Genomic DNA, 18,693 nt, shown 5'->3' with positions numbered 1-18,693 from the left:
GCAGGGAATCAGTAAAAGTCTAAGCAGCTGAGGCCCCCCACTCTCCCCGCCCCGCCCCCCACACCACCAAAGAGCAGCCCAGCCCACGCTGCCTCTCTGAGCCTGGAGTTTCTCCATAGGAATTCACGGAGAGGTTTCCAAACAGCCTGGTCTCCCTACCGCTGGAAAGACGCCAGCCCGACAGAGACCAGAGCATGCCAATTGGGAAATCACAGTTATTAGGAGAGCTCTTTGGAGATGGGCGTGGGAAGGGAGGGATTACAAAAAGGACCTCTGAGGGAGGAATTATGGGGAGCAGGTTCGGGGCGGGACAGAGAGCCCTGGGTAAAAGCAGCATGGAACGTTGGGTGCAGGGCCTGCAGGCCTGCATTCATGGGTTGAGTTCTACCCCCCATACACAAATACGCCCCCAAAAAAGCCTCATGTTAAACTTGTCACACACAGACCCACCTTAGACAGTGGTCCATATAATTATCTATTTAGAGACGGTATCTCTATGGGAAACCCTCCTCTATTAGGACTGGTGGCCTTATAAACAGGGGAAATTGAGGCACAGACACAAACACACGGGCTAAGGAGAGAGCAGAGATGGAGGTGGTGATTCCAATAGCCAGAAAGTGCCAAGACAGCAGCAGCCACCACCAGAAGTGAGGCAGAGGCCCAGCACGGAAGCACTGTCAAGCCTTCTGACTCTCACCTTGGCCTTCGTAGCTGTGAGCCAGTGGTACATTTGTGAACCACCCAAGTCTGATTCGTCGTTCGGAGACAAATGCACCTGTGTGCTGTCATAGCCATGATCCTTCCATCCCAGCCGTACCCCTCACCTGCCCATACACCTAGAGACAAGTCAGACCCTGCAGTGCCTTGCCTGTGCTGTCTTCTGTACTCAACACCCCCTCATCACCTCCCCTCCACAGGGTGACCCCCTCCCCATCGCAGCCTCCCATCACCTCTGGAGGTGATGCCACCCCAAAACATAAACTGTGGGTGGCTTATCAAACCACATAGACTTATTTCTCACTGTTCTGGGAGCTGGGAAGTTCCCAGTCTTGGCAGATTGAGTGTCCAGTGAAGGCCCGTGTCCTCCTGCTTCTTCAATGGCCCTTTCTGCCTCAGGCCACTAGGGAAGAGCACTGGACAAGGGTCACAAAGCTGCATTGCAGCTGCCACTCGTCATGCACACAGCAGGTGTCCACTGGGCCTCAATGGCCTGTCGGTGTCATGGGACAGGCAAGATGGCTTTACAGCATGGAGCAGAATTTCCAATAGCACAGCAGGGACTGCAGGAAGTTTGTGAAGTCTGTGGGCCTCTCTAAGCCTTTAGAGAAGCCTTCTTCATTATGCACATATGCCAGCTCTGGGGCTTGAACTCAGGGCCTCAAACCTTTGCTTAACTTTTTCTGATCGTAGCCACACCTCCACTTCAGGTATTTTGGTGGTTAATTGGAGATGAGTCTCCTGGACTTTTCTGCCCAGGCTGGCTTTGAAGATCTCGGTCTGAGTAGCTGGGATGACAGGTTTGAGCTCCTGGTGCCCAGCTGAAGGAGTCTTTCTTATAGAAATGCTATAGGTTGATGCCAGTGATGGCGTTCATCTGAGCCTGAGTCCTGGGCTTGTGTGTGGATGATATGTCCCGCGTCCCCATCCTCGGGACCAGGCATGAGGGACCGCCCCTGCTGGGGCCTGCCCCTCCAAAAGCAATGTAGGCTGGACCTCGGAGCTGCCCACCTAAAAGACAGAGCCGGGGAGCAGCTGCCCACTAGCCCCCATCCCCTCTCCCACTGTTCAAAGGTTACAGGCTGGATAGACATTCCTCGAATTCTGGGGGTGAGTGTCTGCAGAGCAGTTTCCCCCAGGCAGTCAACCAATGCCCTGAGCAAAAGACAGGAAATAATTGGTGCTGCTGAGTTGAGGCATCCACAGGGGATGCGTGCAGGGAGCTGGTGGCAGCAGGCGTGAGTGGCTGAGAGATGCAAGCTGGGCAGAAATGCATCCTCCTCTCAGCAGGCGCCCTATTAGAACTGCTGCTGGCGCTCGTGGAGATGGAGTGACATCATGCTTGTGCAGACGGAGTGACATCATGCTGGTGGAAACACTTTGCAGCTGATAAAACGTAACCATCGTTACTTGTAAGTGTCTGGCTGACATCCTTTCTTCCAGGATTTTCTTAACGATGAGAGGCCTTTTGAGGTGCCTGTTACGGAAGCTGATGTCAGATACCAGTACGGAAATGACTCTAAGCAAAGCTGAGCAAGATCTAGTATTGAAATTCTTTTTTTTTTTTCAGTCCTGGGGCTTAAGCTCAGAGCCTGGGCACTGGCTCTGAACACTTTTGCTCAAGGCTTCATGCTGTACCAGTTTGAGCCAGAGCTCCACTTCTTGGTTGTTTTTGTTGGTTTGTTTTGTTGTTTGAGTAGTTAATTGTGTATCAGAGTCTCAGGGGAATTCTTCTGCCCAGGCTAGCTTCAAACCGTGATCCTCAGATTTCAGCCTCCAAAGTAGCTAGGGTTATAGCCATGGGCACCTGTTGTATTGAGATTCTGGTGGTCCAGGATGCTCTGCTTGGTGCCCTGGCAGTACATGGGGGCAGCCCCTCCAGGTATGATCATCCCAGAAGTTACAGCAGGAAGGCGACACACAGAGGCTGCAGGCTCCACACCCCTTCCCTCACCTTTGTTCCCGCCTCACTCCCCAACTTCCAAGGCTGGGGCATCTGGTCAAGTCCATGTTTTTACTTAGAATTAAAGAATCGGTTGCTTTTCACTTTCTTTGTATAAATCTCATTCCTGGTGGTGGCTCATGCCTATAATCCTAGCTGAGATCTGAAGATCTTGGTTCAAAGCCAGCCCAGGTTAAAAAAAAAAGTCCCTGAGACTCTTTATCTCCAATTAACCAGCAAAAAGCTGAAAGTGTAGTGATAGAGCACCAGCCAAGACTGAAGCACCAAGCAAGACTGAAAGGCCCTGAATTCAAGCCCAGTACCAACACACACACACACACACACACACACACACACACACACACGAATGTACAGGAGATTTTATTTCACTCATCCTGCCCTTTAGAAACAAAACACTGAACATATTTGGGGAAATCTCTTTCTAGATATTTTCTTATGCCCAGAGATGGGCCTTTAATGAAAGTGGCTGCTGATGGGTGGAAATGAACGCGGCACACGTGTACCTCTCTCCACACACAGTTCTGGCAAGGTAGAGCAGCAGCATCTCCCGCTGGCTCGCTTCCTAAGTTTAGGGATGAAGTAGATCTTGCCTGGGCCCACATGGCTCTCAAAGCCTTCCTGACTCTCAAGAAGGCCAAGGCTACTATGTCTCTGGGAGCTCCACCAAAGGTCCCAACCTCACCCTAAGTGCCCCCAGTTTACCTGCAGTGTGATCCGTCCCGAGTCTCAAAATCTACCACCCTACATGCCACTTAATAGATAGCACAGCAAGTGCCCGCTTGCTGAGAGAAAGCACGGGTGACATGGATTAGACATGGCTTTGTCTCTTCCTTCTCATATCAGCCATTAATCTTCTCCCTATTAAATGCCTTAAGGCAGCGATGACATAATTAAATTTGACAGCGACAGAGAAGATAGACACTGCGTGCCACAAAAACAGGGTCGGGGAAGTGAGGCGTCTCAGAAGCAGCTCCCGGGAAACTGAGTCTAGAGTCATGCCAGATTCAGAGAAGAGGCGGGAAGGGTAGCCGGCCCTGGGCCCTGGGCTGTTCAGACCCAGCCTGAACGCTGGGTTTGTCAGGAAAGCAAAGGTCAAGACGCCTCCTGGAACCACGGGGAAAGAAATAACTGAAGATATTTGGGGTGGGGGGGGCTGGGGGTGAGGCCGATGGAGATGGGTTAGGCTTCATGACTGTTTGCATCATGACCTCGTCTTCCTGACCTCTGTGAGCCCCTCTTTCCACAGAAGGCACTGGTATCGTTTGGATTGCAGTTGTGTGTCATAGTTTGGCCCCCTTTCTGTTGGCACCTGTGGGAAGCATTGGAACCTTCAAGAGGTGGGAGCTCGTTGGAGGAGGTTAGACCATTGGGATGTGCCCTGGCTATTATATGGAGGATATCGGGACCCCAGCCCCTTCCTCTCTCCTATGTTTCCTGGCTGCCATGAGGTGAATGGAGCTCCCTAGTTGTTGTTTCTATCTGACATAACATCTAGGGCTACCACAGGCCAAAGGACCATGGGCCTCTGAGACTGTGAGCTAAAACAAGTCTTCATGAGTTGTCTACCCTGTATATTATGTCGCAGTGATGGAAAGCTGACTCACACAGCTACGTTTGTGAATACCAGGGGGTTAGGATTACAACCTATCTTTTGGGGGGGACACAGTTTGACCACAAACAGTGCCCATTTCTCTAGTCTGCACAGGCTTGGTGGGTAAGGAAAATGGGGGAGAAGAGAGGGCAGGAGGGAGGGAAGAAAGGAGGGAGGTCTTCCCACATGGGAGGACCCACTGTGTGGGAACAGAATCTCAAATAACTAAAATGACCATTTGTTTATTATATAGTCGAATCGGGAGATCCATGACTGCTTTTAGTGAAGCAGACACTAAAACGAACGTGCTTAAAATGAATTCATAAAGCGGGGGATGTAGCTGAGTGCAGAGCGCTTGCCTAACATGCATAGGACCCTAGGTTCTGTCCCCGGTGTGGCCAAAAAATAAAGAGAGCTAGTAAGCTACATCACTTGATTTCTACTTATAATTCCCATCAATGCCCTATGTGTAGAACGAGGCCGTGCTTTGAGCAAATGTTTCTGTGTGCAAGCTCATGTTCAAACTACTGAGTTTCATTTTCAGGCTGAACATGTAAGTGCATGGTGGTGCTCTTTCTGCCAGTGTTCATTGTTTCTAGTGTTCTTGGGTTTGAGGAGAGGGGGAGTTTTCTCCTCCCTTAATTCCTTTTAGGATTTTCAGCAACTTCTGGGTTCACATCAGCTTATTCTCTTTTTTAATTCAAAAATAAAAAGTGCTCTTAAAAATAACCTGAGTTCTTAACTGGAGAGGTGTTTATCAACTATAGTTAAATGCAACTGCAGGTTGGAGATTAAAAGAGTACAACCCAATCCCAAACAGACTCACTAAATGCATGGCTGTCATGGGACCCCATAATAATATTCCTGGGCATTTATCCCAGAGAAATGGAAGCATTTGGGGAAGAATTGTTATGAATCGCTAGAAACAGCATGTGTCCTTTGATGGGCAACCAACAGACAAACCACAGAAATCTGTACTGTGGAATACTACTCAGCAGTTAAAAGGACAAATTATTAATGTGCACATTGGGTGAGCCTCAGGAGAACGATTCTGGGTAGAAACAATCCCTGAAGGTCACAAGTGGTATGATTCTTCTATCTGTGGAACATTCTGGAAAGGACAAGATCCCGAAGCAGAGAGCATCTCGGTGGCTGCCTTGGGTGGGGGAGGCATGGTATGGCTAGGAAGGGCCCTGACTGCGTCCGTGTCTGCCTCGTTTTGTAATGCAGTGGGAAGGCAGTGGAGGCTTCTCTGTGTCGCCATGTTGGTTCTCACGTGTATGTAAGTCTATGGTCATCTCAAAATAAGGTGTAAGTAAAAATAGTAAGAGCCGCAGCACACCTGACAAGGGCTCTGCAAGCAAGTGGATCTGAGAAGAAAGATCGCTTGCTGCTTTTCCAACCTTTTATTATTTGACTTGTTCCAGCAGGCATGTGTGATTTGTGATTTTGTTTAGACTTACAAAGTGGCAAAAAAAATGAAAGAAAACAGAATAAAATGTGGCTAGCGAGCAGAGCAGAGCAGAGAGATCTGCTATGGCATCCATATTTGGTTCTGAGTGTGCGGGCGTATTTTGAATCTGGGGAGGAGGGGTGGGAAGAAGAGTGAGGGGATGTGTGCCCCGCCCACCCCGGCCTCTGCACGCCCACCCACCCCTGTCCACCCTGCCACCAACACCCATGGGTGACCATGAAGGAGCAAGGATACATGAGGGAGGGCATGGGGAATCCTGGGTCCAGCAACAGCGACCCTCTCCATAGCCAAAGACCCAGGTCCGTAATCATCCCCAGTGCCCAGCGCGGTTAGCTCATGGAATTCCCCCATGGGCCATGTGCATTCCCATGGTACAGATAAGGATACTAAGGACTTGACCGTGTGCGTGATGGACCCAGACGCACGGAGCATTGTTGCAGCATACTCCATGCGAGACTTGACCTCATTGGTGAGACCTTCATTCTGTCTCCACCACCCCTGACCCCTGGCTTTTTGGAGGCAGCCGCAGAAGTTGCCTGGTGAAGGGAAAGCTGGGGGGGAAGGGGCAGCCGCAGAGCAGCGCCCCGGTGGCCAGATGTGAGAGCAGCGTTCTCCCGCTCTGTTGGGTGCACTGGGAGACAGATGTGCTTCCAAGACTGTCTCCATTGACTGCGCCGTCAGCCTGGGCTGCTGGAGGCCAGCAAGATGCAGCTCCCAGGTAGAAACAGCCCATCTTCAGAGTGTCAGCAAGTCACCTGCCTGCAGGGGTGCAGAGGCCGTACATGACAGGTTGGTCCCACGCATGACGGGTTGGTAGGTGCAGGCAAGGCATGACAGAGATACCTCATAAGCCGCCCTCTCCACTGGTGGACAGTTCTTTGGTGGGCAATCCCAGGCTGCAGGGCACTGAGAGAACTGGATGGAAGATTCTGGAAGGAAGGACTGGCCTTGTCCTCTGGCAAACCACCCCGGAGTCCTGCCTTCTATCCTGTGAGGGCCTCTTCTCAGAATGGGAAAAGAGAAAGCCAGGCAGGAGATGAGACCAGCCCTTATTATGTTGTGTTTGTGTTTGTGTTGCTACTGGGGCTCGAACTCAGGGTGTGGGTGGTATCCTCAATTTCTTTGCTCAAAGCTGTCACTTTACCATGTGAACCACAGCTCCACTTCTGGCTTTTTGCTGGTCAATTGGTGTCAGTAGTCTTATTGACTTTCTGGCTGACTCTGAACTCTGAAATCCTCAGACTCCCAAGAAGCTAGGATTACAGGTGTGAGCCACAGGCTCACTTCCTTCTGGAAGTTTCTCTTACTCTGTGTTCTCTACCTTGCCCAGAGGAGATTGGAAGGTGAATCCACCGTGTCCATGTTCAGCATGTTCACGTGTACCTGGGAAGAGAGTCCCTTTCTGTGTGTCTGAGAGAGGGAGTGACAGACAGACCCCCAGACTCCTCCCTCACCCTCACCTTCAGCTTTGGTTCCTCTGCCTGGAAAGCTCTCCTCCAACAAGGGCTTTGTCATTTTCCAAGCTGCCATTCTAAGCGGGAGTCTCTTTGCCATGGAGGGCCCGGGCAGCCAGGCGCCTTCCGACCCCACAGAGATTCAAGATGAGTCTTCTCTCTTTCTCAAGGGTACCAGACCCAGAGCTTTGATGACATGGCCCCGTGGGGGCCCTCTCCCACTGTGTAGTTGTAGTTGGGGACGGGGTGTGTGCTCATGCACACATGCGCGTGCTAGGGCCCCACCAGACAAATTTTGGAGCCGCGCTTTCCTGTGTGTCTAAGGCCTGCACAAAGCCTCTCAACGTGCAGTCACCGTGTCTGGAATAAATGGCCATGAGAAGCCACAGGACATTTACAGAGCATTTGTCCTCTCCTTCCTACAGGGATCTACAAAGGGCACTGCTTCCGGATCAATCACTTCCCAGAGGACAATGATTATGATCACGACAGCTCAGAGTATCTCCTTCGTGAGTGTCAAGAGTCCCTGGTTGGTTTTGTGTGTGTGGAGGGGAACAGAGGGTGGGCCAGGGGGTCCTGTGGCTGTGGAGAGGGTGCTTTTCTCTGGGTGTTGTGGCCCCACCCTTCCATTCAGAAGTGAAGTTCAGGGGCTGGAGTCGTGCACAGAAACACCTCACAGCCTGGGTTGACCTGGTGGAGTTGCTTGGCGGATGGGCTCCTGCCTATCTGAGGCCTGAGCTGGGGGAGCAGGGCGGGGAGGGGGGGAACTACAGCAAGCAGGGCTGCTGGGTGTGGCCAGCTTCGGACCAGTTGATTGGCTGGAGCACACTGGGGGTGGGCTTAAAGGCCTGCTTTCTGCACTGTCTGCATTTCTTTGAGAGTTAAGGTATCCAGCACATTGCTCAGTCAGAAGTAGACCTGTCCAGCCCTCCACTGCACGTACATACTTGAGGTCATGGGGCCTGAACTCTGGACCTGGGCACTGTCCCTCAGCTCTTCAGCTCTAGGCTAGCGCTCTACCACTTGAGCCACAGCAGCACTTCCGAGGTTCTTGAAACAGCAGGTTAAGTCCCTGGCCAGGACAGCTTCTTGGTATGCTGGCAGCCTGAGGAAGGTGAAGATGGGATGGAGCAGCCTGATATGGCCTTAAGTCCCTTCTGTACCAACTGCTGAAGTCACTGTGTCTACCAGCTCTTACTGGAGTCTTTACCCCCATCTGGGGTCTGGGGCCGGGGGACCCCCATCCTGGAGCCAGTGTGTCATAACATATGCTGAACCCCAAAGGACAGATCTAGCTCCACTTCAGGAAGTCCAGATCTCCTCCCTGGCCTGGGATGGAGCCTAGAAATGGAAAAACCAGTAGCTCTCAGTGTCATTTTCCCCTTAGCCAAAAGACACGAAGAGCTGCTTACGATGGCACCCCTGGAGTTCAGCCTAGCTTCATTGATGGAGAATCGATACCTGGGCCCCGAGAGAAAACACAATTCACTCCGCACCTGCTTGCAGATCATTTTCTTTTTTTTTTTCTGAAGAGAAAGGATTGAAATTCTGAGTCATCTGCTGAAGTAGAACAGCCAGTGAGTGTTCCCAGAGCTGAGGCTGTGGCAGGCAGCGGCAGGCAGGCCCAGAACCTGAAATCATTTGGCCAGAGCTCTGCCCCCCTTCCTTCCCTCATCTTTTCCTCCTCCTCCTCCTGTCTAGCTTCTGATTGTGATTCCTGGGGACCCACACTGGAGCAGGCGAATGCGATTTCCCATACAACCTACCCCAGATAGCAGGGGCCAAACACAGCACAACTCCAGGAGCACCATTTGCAGGTGTTACAGATGAAGGACAGCCTTCGGGTTCTGTAGCGCAGGGGCTGAGAGGGTGAGCTGGAGGAGCAGAGCTTCCCCACACTAGCTGTGAGAAACTGCAGCTTCTTCATTTTGCAGTCTGGCAGGAGAAAGCCAGAGAAATAGCTATTGCCGACTCTCCAAAAGCCAGTGTCGAGGAGCTTTGTGGTGTGATCCACACGGTGTCCTGGGGCCCAAGGCAGGATGGAGGAGGACAGAATGGGGATCTGGAGAGTCAAATAAAGTATGTGCCTGAGCAGCTTCAGTCCTGCTGCTGGGGATTCCTCCAAGTCTGCCAGCAGGGTCCCTGGGACAGAGGGGAGAGGGGGCTAGAGGGGTGGGAGGTTGCAGAATGACTTCCTCAGATAAAGCCATGGTAGCAGCTGGACAACAATGAGCGCTTATTTGGGAAGGACATGTTCAGGTGTACAGTGTGAGGAGACCTTGCCAGGTTCACTCACAAACCCAGCTATGCCCTGTCTGGGGCTGGCAGCCTTGGGGCCCGTGAGCTGCAGGTGTTGGCAGGCTTGGGGGCCGGGAGGCAGTGTGGACTTACCAGCAGGGAGGTGTATTTCTGCTCCATGGCTGCGGCAGGGCCATTGGGCTCTGAGAACCTAACAGCCCTTCATCCAGCAGGCAGGTGAGCCTGGAACCCGAGAGGTGGGTGGGTTTGAGAGGCAAGCCCAACCTCAGAGCCGGCTTGGCCTGTGTCCCCTGTGTCCCAACATTCAGTCTTCTGGTTTCTATCCAAACCTCTGAACTCCCAAAATCTGGAGACACCCAGCAGAGTGGTTCTCTGGGGGCCAACATTTGCAGGGAGTTTCACTTCCCGCAGATGCATGTAGTCACAATAACAAAACTTACTGTGGGCCTATATTGTGTGCCCCATACCGGGCATGTGGAATTACAGCAGCAAGCACAGACCTCAACCCTCTTGGTCAGTGCTGACATGCTGGATGTGGAGAATTGGAGAAAGGCACAGAAGTTGCTGCAGCAGAGGGACCTGTGGCGCAGCCTATGGTGGGGTGGAGCACAGCCATCCAGGCGGGAGCACCAGCCAGGCTGATCCAAGCTTGCGCTGCCCAAACCTGTCATGAGCAACTCAGGAAGGAAGTCAACCCCAGGCAACACCCCGAAACCTCCCACAGAAACTGGTCTTGTGTCTTGAGTGACGTCCTTGGCCCAGGACTTCCTGCAGGCCTCCAAGCTCCTGGGAATGTCCCTGCACTGGACTTCCGCCATCATCTTGCCACCCACAGTCAGTGTGGGAAGAGCCAAGGGTTGGTCTGATTTACCTGGGGCAGAAATGGATGGCTATAAAGCAGGTTGCAGGCCTCAGGTGAGCTCAGACGGAACGAGGCTCCTCCCTTCTCTCCCGCCCTCCGGCCTATCTGCAGAGTCCAGGACAGGTCCTGGTCCTGGCTCTGCCAGCACAGCTCAGCAGTGCATTTCCAAAGCACACAGGAAACCTCCTCCCAGTGGAATGGAGGCGTCTGGGGCCGGAGAGAAGAGCTTCATTTAGTGTCCTCCGACAATCCCTCCTCTGTGTTCCGGGGACACAGTGGTGGGTACAAAAGGAGACAAACACCGCCTTGAGATGCCGAAAGGCCCCACGCCAGTCAGCTGGCATAAGAGGGACATCTGCCAGCACTTCCTGACTCACTGTCCCCTGCTGGGGCCACCAAGACCCAGGCCATCTGATTTGTATGGGACTGGGAGACCCGCAGGGACATAGGGAAGACTGGGCTCTGGGCTCCTCCTCAGGCGGCTCTTCCCTTCCTCTGGCCTCCCTTCCACCCCAGATACTAAGGGAAGAGGACCTCAAAGCACCTACTGTGTGCTTTGGTTTCTCACAATAATCCTGGAACAGCCATAACAAATGATCACCATGCTGTGGCTTGAAGTAACAGGAATTCACTCCCAGTATGGGGGCCAGAAATCTACCGTGAAGATGCTGATCAGGCCTGCCCTCTGGAGGCTCAGGGGGAAGAGGGGCTCTGCTCTCACCTCTTCTAGCTTCTGGGGATGTTAGCATTCCTGGACTGTGTGACTCCATTCTCTGCCTCCATCTTCACATGGCCTCCTCCCAACTCTCCTCTCCTTAGAACACTTGGCATTGAGCTTCGGGACCGTCTGATCAGCCAGGATGATCTCATCTTCAAAGCCTTAGTTGCATCTGACTTTTTTTCCTCCCCAAATAAGATCACATTCACAGTTCCTGGGGTTAGGATATGGGTATTTCCAGAGTGGTGGGGTACAACTCAACACCTGTGGGTCCACATAACTACTGTCCCCAAGTTATAAGAGAGTAGACTCTGCGGTGGCTCACACCTGTCATCCTAGTGACTCAGGAGGTTGAGACCCGAGGATCACAGTTCAAAGCCAGCCCAGGCAGAAAAGTGCCCAGGAGAACTCTTATCCCCAATTAACCACTCAAATACCAGAAGAGAAGCTATAACTCAAAGTGGTAGAGCATTGGCCTTGAGCAAAAAAACTCAGGCCCTGAGTTCAAGCCCCATAACTGATACAGAGACAGAGGCAGAGAGTAGGCTCAGGTAGTCACCAAAACTTCCTCTCCACATCGCCCTATTGTCAGTGAGAGAACAAGGATTCAACTGGACCGGACTTGTGCAGTGTGGTCCACACACATCTGACTAAACTCTAATGACCCTGTGACCTCGTGTGTGTCCCATGCTGCCGAGTGTGGTGAAGACGCGGCTGACGGTGCACAGCTCGCTCAGGAAGCGTACACCGTGGCCAACCACAGGGAATTGGGACTGTAGTGGCTCCTCCCCCTCCCCCTCCCCGCCCTCCTCCCCCTCAGGAGAATTTAGCCAACTGCAGTCCAACGATATGAAACGGGAAACTGCAGAAATAAACAATGCATACATGTTGAATCGTTTTCTAGATTATAGTATACTGCTGTGTTTGTTACAAATCCCTCCCTAAATTTAATTTCTAAGTGAAGCTTTATCAACGGTACATATGATGAGCTAGCAGAATATAGACATATATAATATATATGCTATATAGAATATATAAATTCTATATAGAATGTATATTCTATATGACATATTCTATATAGAATATACTAATTCTATATAGAATATACTATATAGGATATATATTCTACATATTGTATATGTATATATATATATTCTATATGTATAGAATGTATATATTCTATTCGTATATCTGTACATATATATTACAAATGTATATGTATATTATATATATATATACATACATATATTTCAGTACTATTGATTTGGGGCATCTTGCAGGTCAGAAGAGACACATGTGCTTCACAGATGGGGAAACTGAGTTTTGGAGAGGTGAAGTGATTCAGCCAGGGCTATACCTTCCCCCCTAACATGCCAAACTCTGCGCCTCCATGCAAGGGTCAGGGCTCCTGGTGACCCCACGTAAGGGCTGATGGCTGTGAAGTGCTTTGTGCACCCATAGTGCACAGAGGCTGTTGGTGTTCCCGCCCCCAGCACCCCCAAGGGACTCTGCTCCTCCCAGCCCACCCACACGCAGGGAGGGGCTGAGTGAGAGCCAGTAGATGTGACTCTAGGCCCTGTGGTGTCCAGAGAGTGACAAGAAGGTGTGGGGCCCAGCTGCAGGACTCGCGCTGTGGCCGCAGGGCGGCTGGCCTCAGTGCCCTCTGCTCTGTCCCGCCCCGGCCAGGCATCGTGCGTGCCTCCAGCGTCTTCCCGATCCTCAGCACCATCCTTCTGCTGCTTGGAGGCCTGTGCATCGGCGCGGGGAGGATCTACAGCCGCAAGAACAACATCGTCCTCAGCGCCGGCATCCTCTTCGTGGCCGCGGGTGAGCCTGGGGCTTGCGTGGCCACCACTGGCGCCCCACATTGGGACGGGAGCTGGGGACGTGGTGGGGGAGGTGGGAACATGGTGGAGGAGTTGGGCACGTGGTGGAGGAGGTGGGGACGTGGTGGGGGAGGTGGGCACGTGGGGGAGGAGCTGGGGACGTGGTGGAGGAGGTGGGCACGTGGTGGAGGAGCTGGGGACGTGGTGGAGGAGGTGGGCACGTGGTGGAGAAGGTGGGCACGTGGTGGAGGAGCTGGGCACGTGGTGGAGGAGGTGGGCACGTGGTGGAGGAGCTGGGCACGTGGTGGAGGAGCTGGGAACGTGGTGGAGGAGGTGGGCACGTGGTGGGGGAGGTGGGAACGTGGTGGAGGAGCTGGGGACGTGGTGGAGGAGGTGGGCACGTGGTGGGGGAGGTGGGCACGTGGGGGAGGAGGTGGGGACGTGGTGGAGGAGGTGGGCACGTGGTGGGGGAGGTGGGCACGTGGTGGAGGAGCTGGGCACGTGGTGGAGGAGGTGGGCACGTGGTGGGGGAGGTGGGCACGTGGTGGGGGAGGTGGGGACGTGGTGGAGGAGCTGGGCACGTGGTGGGGGAGGTGGGGACGTGGTGGAGGAGGTGGGGACGTGGTGGAGGAGCTGGGGACGTGGTGGGGGAGGTGGGGACGTGGGGACGTGGTGGAGGAGGTGGGCACGTGGTGGAGGAGGTGGGCACGTGGTCTCTGTGGAGGGTCTGACTGCAGAGTCACCATGCGCTATTAACCCTTTAAAATCTAGGTTTGTAGCCGGGCGCTGGTGGCTCGTGCCTATCATCCTAGCTACTCAGGAGGCTGAGAGCCAAGGATCGAAGTTCAAAGCCAGCCCAGGCAGGAAAGTCCATGAGACTTTTATCTCCAGTGAACCACCAGAAATGGTGAACCAGAAGTGGTGCTATAGCTCAAAGTGGTAGAGCGCTAGCCTTGAGCAAAAGTGCTCAGGGACAACGCCCTAGCCCTGAGTTCAAGCCACAGCACCCATTAAAAAAAAAAAACTGAAAATTAATAACGTAACATAAAGTCTGGGTTTGTGGGGGGGAGGGGCAAATCCTTCATGAGATTTCCTTTTGGGGTGATGACAGCCATGTTTTAGAGCTAGATAGTGGTGGTAGGTGCTCACCTTGTGAAGGAACAAGGGTACATGAGGCTGGGCAGAGTTTGGTTTCTATTTTCTTTTTGCTTATGTAGTGCTGAGGAATCGAACCCAGGGCCTCATGCATGCAAGGCAAGCTCTCTACCACTGAGCCACCTTCCCAGCCCAGAGTTTGGTTTCTACAATGGGTCCTAAAACCGATCCCCACGGATACCAAGGGACAACTATACAGGGGAGAAAAATCAGGCGTGGGGATAAACAATTGCTCATGCTGAGGGGACTGCTCGGCAGCCCCTCCTCTGGCCGGCATTCCTTGGCCTGTCCCTCGGGACACGGGTCTAATCTCTGCCTCGCTCTCCCTTCCTGCCCCCCCCCACCTCCAACTCAGGTCTCAGCAACATCATAGGCATTATCGTCTACATTTCCAGCAACACGGGGGACCCGAGTGACAAGCGAGATGAAGACAAGAAGAATCATTACAACTACGGCTGGTCTTTTTACTTCGGAGCCCTGTCGTTTATTGTGGCAGAGACCGTGGGTGTCTTGGCCGTAAACATTTACATTGAGAAAAACAAAGAGTTGAGGTTTAAAACCAAACGGGAGTTCCTGAAGGCCTCCTCCTCCTCACCCTACGCCAGGATGCCGAGCTACAGGTACCGCCGACGGCGCTCCCGGTCCAGCTCTAGGTCCACTGAGGCCTCACCCTCCAGGGACGCATCTCCTGTGGGCCTGAAGATCACCGGGGCCATCCCCATGGGCGAGCTGTCCATGTACACTCTGTCCCGGGAGCCCCTCAAGGTCACCACGGCCGCCAGCTACAGCCCTGATCAAGAGGCCGGCTTCCTGCAGGTGCACGATTTCTTCCAGCAAGATCTGAAGGAGGGATTTCCCGTGAGCATGCTGAACCGCAGGACCACCCCCGTGTGATCTGTGCCCCGTCCCCCACCGCAGCACCGGCTCCCCGACCCCCAGCAGCTGTGGGCACCTCCCAGGAGGGCAGATGGTCCTTGAGACCCCAGACAAGGAACTGAAGTCAGACATCTCCCTGGCCTCCAGCAGGAGCGCTGGGCTGGCTTAGAGGTCTTGAAGCTCCAGAGACTGGAATCAAGGCCTTGGTAGAAGCTGAAGGGCAGGCCGACTTTATCCCCAGAAAAGATTGCTTTTATTCCTGCCCCAGGCTTTTCCAGAATCTCCTAGGAGGCCCAACAGCTTTCCTGGAGCTGCACAGGAAAAGAAAATTGAGCCATTATCTCCTATTGGAAACCTGTCTTGCAAGGAGAAGGAGATTTCAGGCCTTCACCTCCCCGCCCCCCCAGCCCCTGCCTGGGCACTGGGCCACTGGAAGGCCTCTCCAGGCACAGAGAAGTTTCTAGACTCTGATCAGCTGCTTTCAAATCTGGGGTCCCCTGTGTCTTTGAGCCAGAACCAAGGACAACAGAGCCCGCTCCCTTCCTCTCGGTCTCTCTTCTTCTCTCCATCTCTCTCAGACAAGTGGGCAGGACAAAGTCAGCCTGAAGAGAAATGGCCAACTAACTGGTGCTTCAGCCTTGAGCTGCCCTGGGCCTGGCCTTCCTTCACCTTCGAAGATGGAGGCCTGTGGAAGAATCGGAGGTAAAGATGGAGGCAGCCACTGGCTTCCCAGTCGGCTTCCAGAAGTTTCCCCCCCCCTTACTTATAAGAGGCAGGACATACGGCCTGAACTTGAAGGTCTGGAAGATTCCTTGAGTCAGAGGAAAGGTGGCCACATGGGCTCTTGCTGGGTCCTTCTGCCCTGACCTGAGGAACAAGGTTGCCTGGCGTGGGGAGATGAGCCCGAATCTCACCTCCATACTGGTGTTTGGCTGCAGAAACCTGGACTTCGGTACAAGAAAGGAAGATTTGAGTGCAAATAGTGACCAAAAACACAAAGAAGCATCAGGCAGTCAGCATCCATTTCTCAGTGGTTGGGAACCAACACCAGGAGCGTGAGTTATGTTCATTTCCTCATCTCAAAAAGTAGCAGCAGCACCTTCCCACCCCACCCCCAGCTCCTGTTCTTGTCATTTGTTCGGCCGCCATGCAGAAAGCGTGCACGGAGGGGCCGGGCTGCGTGTTCCTTCTCCCTGAGGAGACAGATATCTCGGCGTTTTGTTTGGAACTTGAGGAAGAAGCTGTTTGTTTGGAACTTGAGGAAGTAGGTTCTGGGTTTTGCAGGTCTGGAAGACGAACATTCTGGAAACATGGGACTTGCCCTCTTTTCTATCAAACACGTGCTTTCTAAGGACCAACGGTTTCTTACTTTTTGACATTTCTTAATCGGATCTGTGATCTCGTAGCTGTTTCACTTGCAAGTGACGAGCAAATTCTTACCTCAGCCACCTGCTCACAGAGGCCCTGGGCCCACCCAGGGCCATTTGATCTAAGTGATGACCTTCGTCTCTCCCTGCCCACCCTCCACCCCCGGGAGAGGACTGCCCAGCCCCACGCCCCCCCCACCGTGTGCCGGCGAGCCGAGACGTGAGGTGTGCTTGCCGAAACCCTTCCCTCCTGGCCAGGTTGGCTTTTGGGTGTGTCCAAGCATGCAGAGTGAGCACCCCAGCATTGGGGTGTGTGGTCAGGCCCTGCAGCAGGACTCCCCACCCCCACCACCCCTCACCATCACACCCCCACCACCGTGCTACCATCTGACAAGGTGACCAGAAGCCCAGCTCCCAGCAAGACCCAGGACCCATCTTCGGTCTCTTCCAGAAGCCACAGGGCCTTGCTGTGGCTTCCAGCCAAGCCACCTCCCTGACCACGGACCCCAGAAGTTTCTGTGACCCTCCCTCCCCTCCCCCTCACCCCACCCCACCCCCAGAGAAAGCTGTGTTCCAATGAATCCTACCTCTTACCCAGTCCCCAGGCAGAGAACACGCAAGGCCATGCTGGGGACCAGGAAGGAGTAGAAAGAAGGGGACAGAGGACAGGGAGCAAAAAAACCTCCACTGCTCCGGCCTCCACAGCCTCCCTGCCTCCCACCCAACCCCCTACTGCCATCCCGCTGCCCTGCCCCCCACCACCATCAACTCTGCTCCTGCAGGGCAGAGGGAGCAGAGTCTGCTGCAGCCAGGCTCACCTGGCACACCCTCTCTGGGGGCTTCGCGTCCCAAGCCCACCTGCCCATCCTCCCCCACCCCTCCCTCCCACTGTGTGTTTTGCCAGTTCAACACCTTTGATCCTCTCCACCACCCCTTCTTCCAGTTGTTAGTTCTGTCTCTCTCCTCTCTCTCTCTTTCTCTTTTTTAATTAAATAAAAACATTTTTAAAATGTTCTCTTCTTGCTGTGGGGAGGTCGGAGGAGGGCTCCCCTTGAGTCTTTATGGACCTTTAATGCCCCAAGGGGGAGAGTGGACACTCGACTGGCCAAGGCCAGTTTGTCTGGCTTGGATCTGGGTCACCAGCCCTGCTAGGCTTCTGAGTGGTGCTTTTGAGGTGGATTTTCCTGGACCAGGCAGGAGATGCACACACAGGCCACTGGGGGTAATGGTGCAGCCGTGGGCATACATAAATAAGCCAGGCCTGTCCAGCCAGACCACGCCACCAGCACTGAAGTGCTACGTGACCTGGTAGGAGTTAGAAGTCAACTAACATTTCCTCCTCCACGCTGAGAAATGAGGTGCGGAGGACCCCGAGTGTGCTAGCTTATGAAGCCAGGCAAGAGAGAGTGAGTCAGCTATCGAGCCAAATGGGCTTCCTTCCTCCCACCTAACCTGAGACAGGGCAGCTAGCCACGGGAGAGAGTGAGCTAGACAGAGAGACAGAGAGAGGGGCCACAGTGACCCAGTGAGCTGGGTCTACTTGGCAGACTGCACAGCCCCAGTGATGCCTCCAACGCCAGCCTCACTTACGGAAGGATGAGCAGGGCTGATGTGTGACCTCCTGTAGTTCCGCCCACACTGTAGCCAGGCGACCTTCTAACCCACTTGTACCTTTCCCTGTGTCTTGTTCAGGACTGGGATCAAGAACCTACTTCCTGAGAGCCACAGGGTTTGAGAACTGTGTCTCCACAAAGGCCTGTGGACTGTGGTCCCAGTGAGAAAGAAAACACTGGTCAGGGTTCTGAGGTCCCACGTTCCTGGGCGCCGAGCCTCATGCCGGGGGTGGGGGTCTCCCTGCTTGGCTGCTCTTTGTCTCTTGCCTGAGAAGGAGAGATGTCCCAAGATGTGCTGAAACCAAAGGAGCCCCGTAATAGCCTCCTGACAAAGCTCCAGGCCCGCCATGCCCCCAGCCTGCAGGCCCGGCAGCCTGGAGTTGGCATCTGGTGGCAGAACTGTTTATTCTTAGCCCTGCTTATGTGGTACTGGCTCAGCATAAGCCACTCAGCCATCCCCGGCGCACTCTCGGGCCAGGCCAGGCTGCGTACCTGCTGCCACCTTCTAGGGTCACTTAGCCATGTGTTTTGTGCAGCTAAAACTCCACCGCTGGAACTGGACAGAGCGTGAGCCATCAGAACCAACGCACAGATGGATGTTCTGGTGTTCTAATGAACACGCCACTCAGAGCCCCCTCTCTGACTCTGGCCTTCAACTTGTGTTGTTTAGAGTACTCTGATGACAGCAGCAGCAGCCTCCAGATGCATGTCTTTAGAAGTAGAGGCTGAGCTGGAGGCGTACCTCAAGTGGCGGAGCACCTGCCTCGCAACCACAGGGCCCAAGTTGCCGTCATCCGCAGTCTGACCGAGTACAGCCC

The 18,693-nt window shown here is 53.7% G+C and overlaps 1 protein-coding gene across 1 annotated transcript in view; it reads left to right on the top strand.

Annotated features, from left to right (window-relative positions):
* The window catches only part of Cacng4 (calcium channel, voltage-dependent, gamma subunit 4), a 50,788-nt gene extending 35,875 nt beyond the window's left edge, over nt 1-14,913 (top strand). The window contains exons 2-4 of the mRNA XM_013037797.1: nt 7,625-7,708; nt 12,725-12,865; nt 14,375-14,913. Of these exons, the coding sequence (XP_012893251.1) occupies nt 7,625-7,708; nt 12,725-12,865; nt 14,375-14,913 (764 nt within the window). The remainder of the gene's footprint in view (nt 1-7,624; nt 7,709-12,724; nt 12,866-14,374) is intronic.
* The last annotated feature ends 3,780 nt before the right edge of the window (nt 14,914-18,693 follow it).

The sequence above is a fragment of the Dipodomys ordii genome, unplaced genomic scaffold, assembly GCF_000151885.1.
Source record: "Dipodomys ordii isolate 6190 unplaced genomic scaffold, Dord_2.0 Scaffold7, whole genome shotgun sequence".
Taxonomy (NCBI): domain Eukaryota; kingdom Metazoa; phylum Chordata; class Mammalia; order Rodentia; family Heteromyidae; genus Dipodomys; species Dipodomys ordii.
The sequence above is the reverse complement of the archived record's forward strand: the minus strand, read 5'-3'. Positions and strand labels throughout refer to the sequence as shown.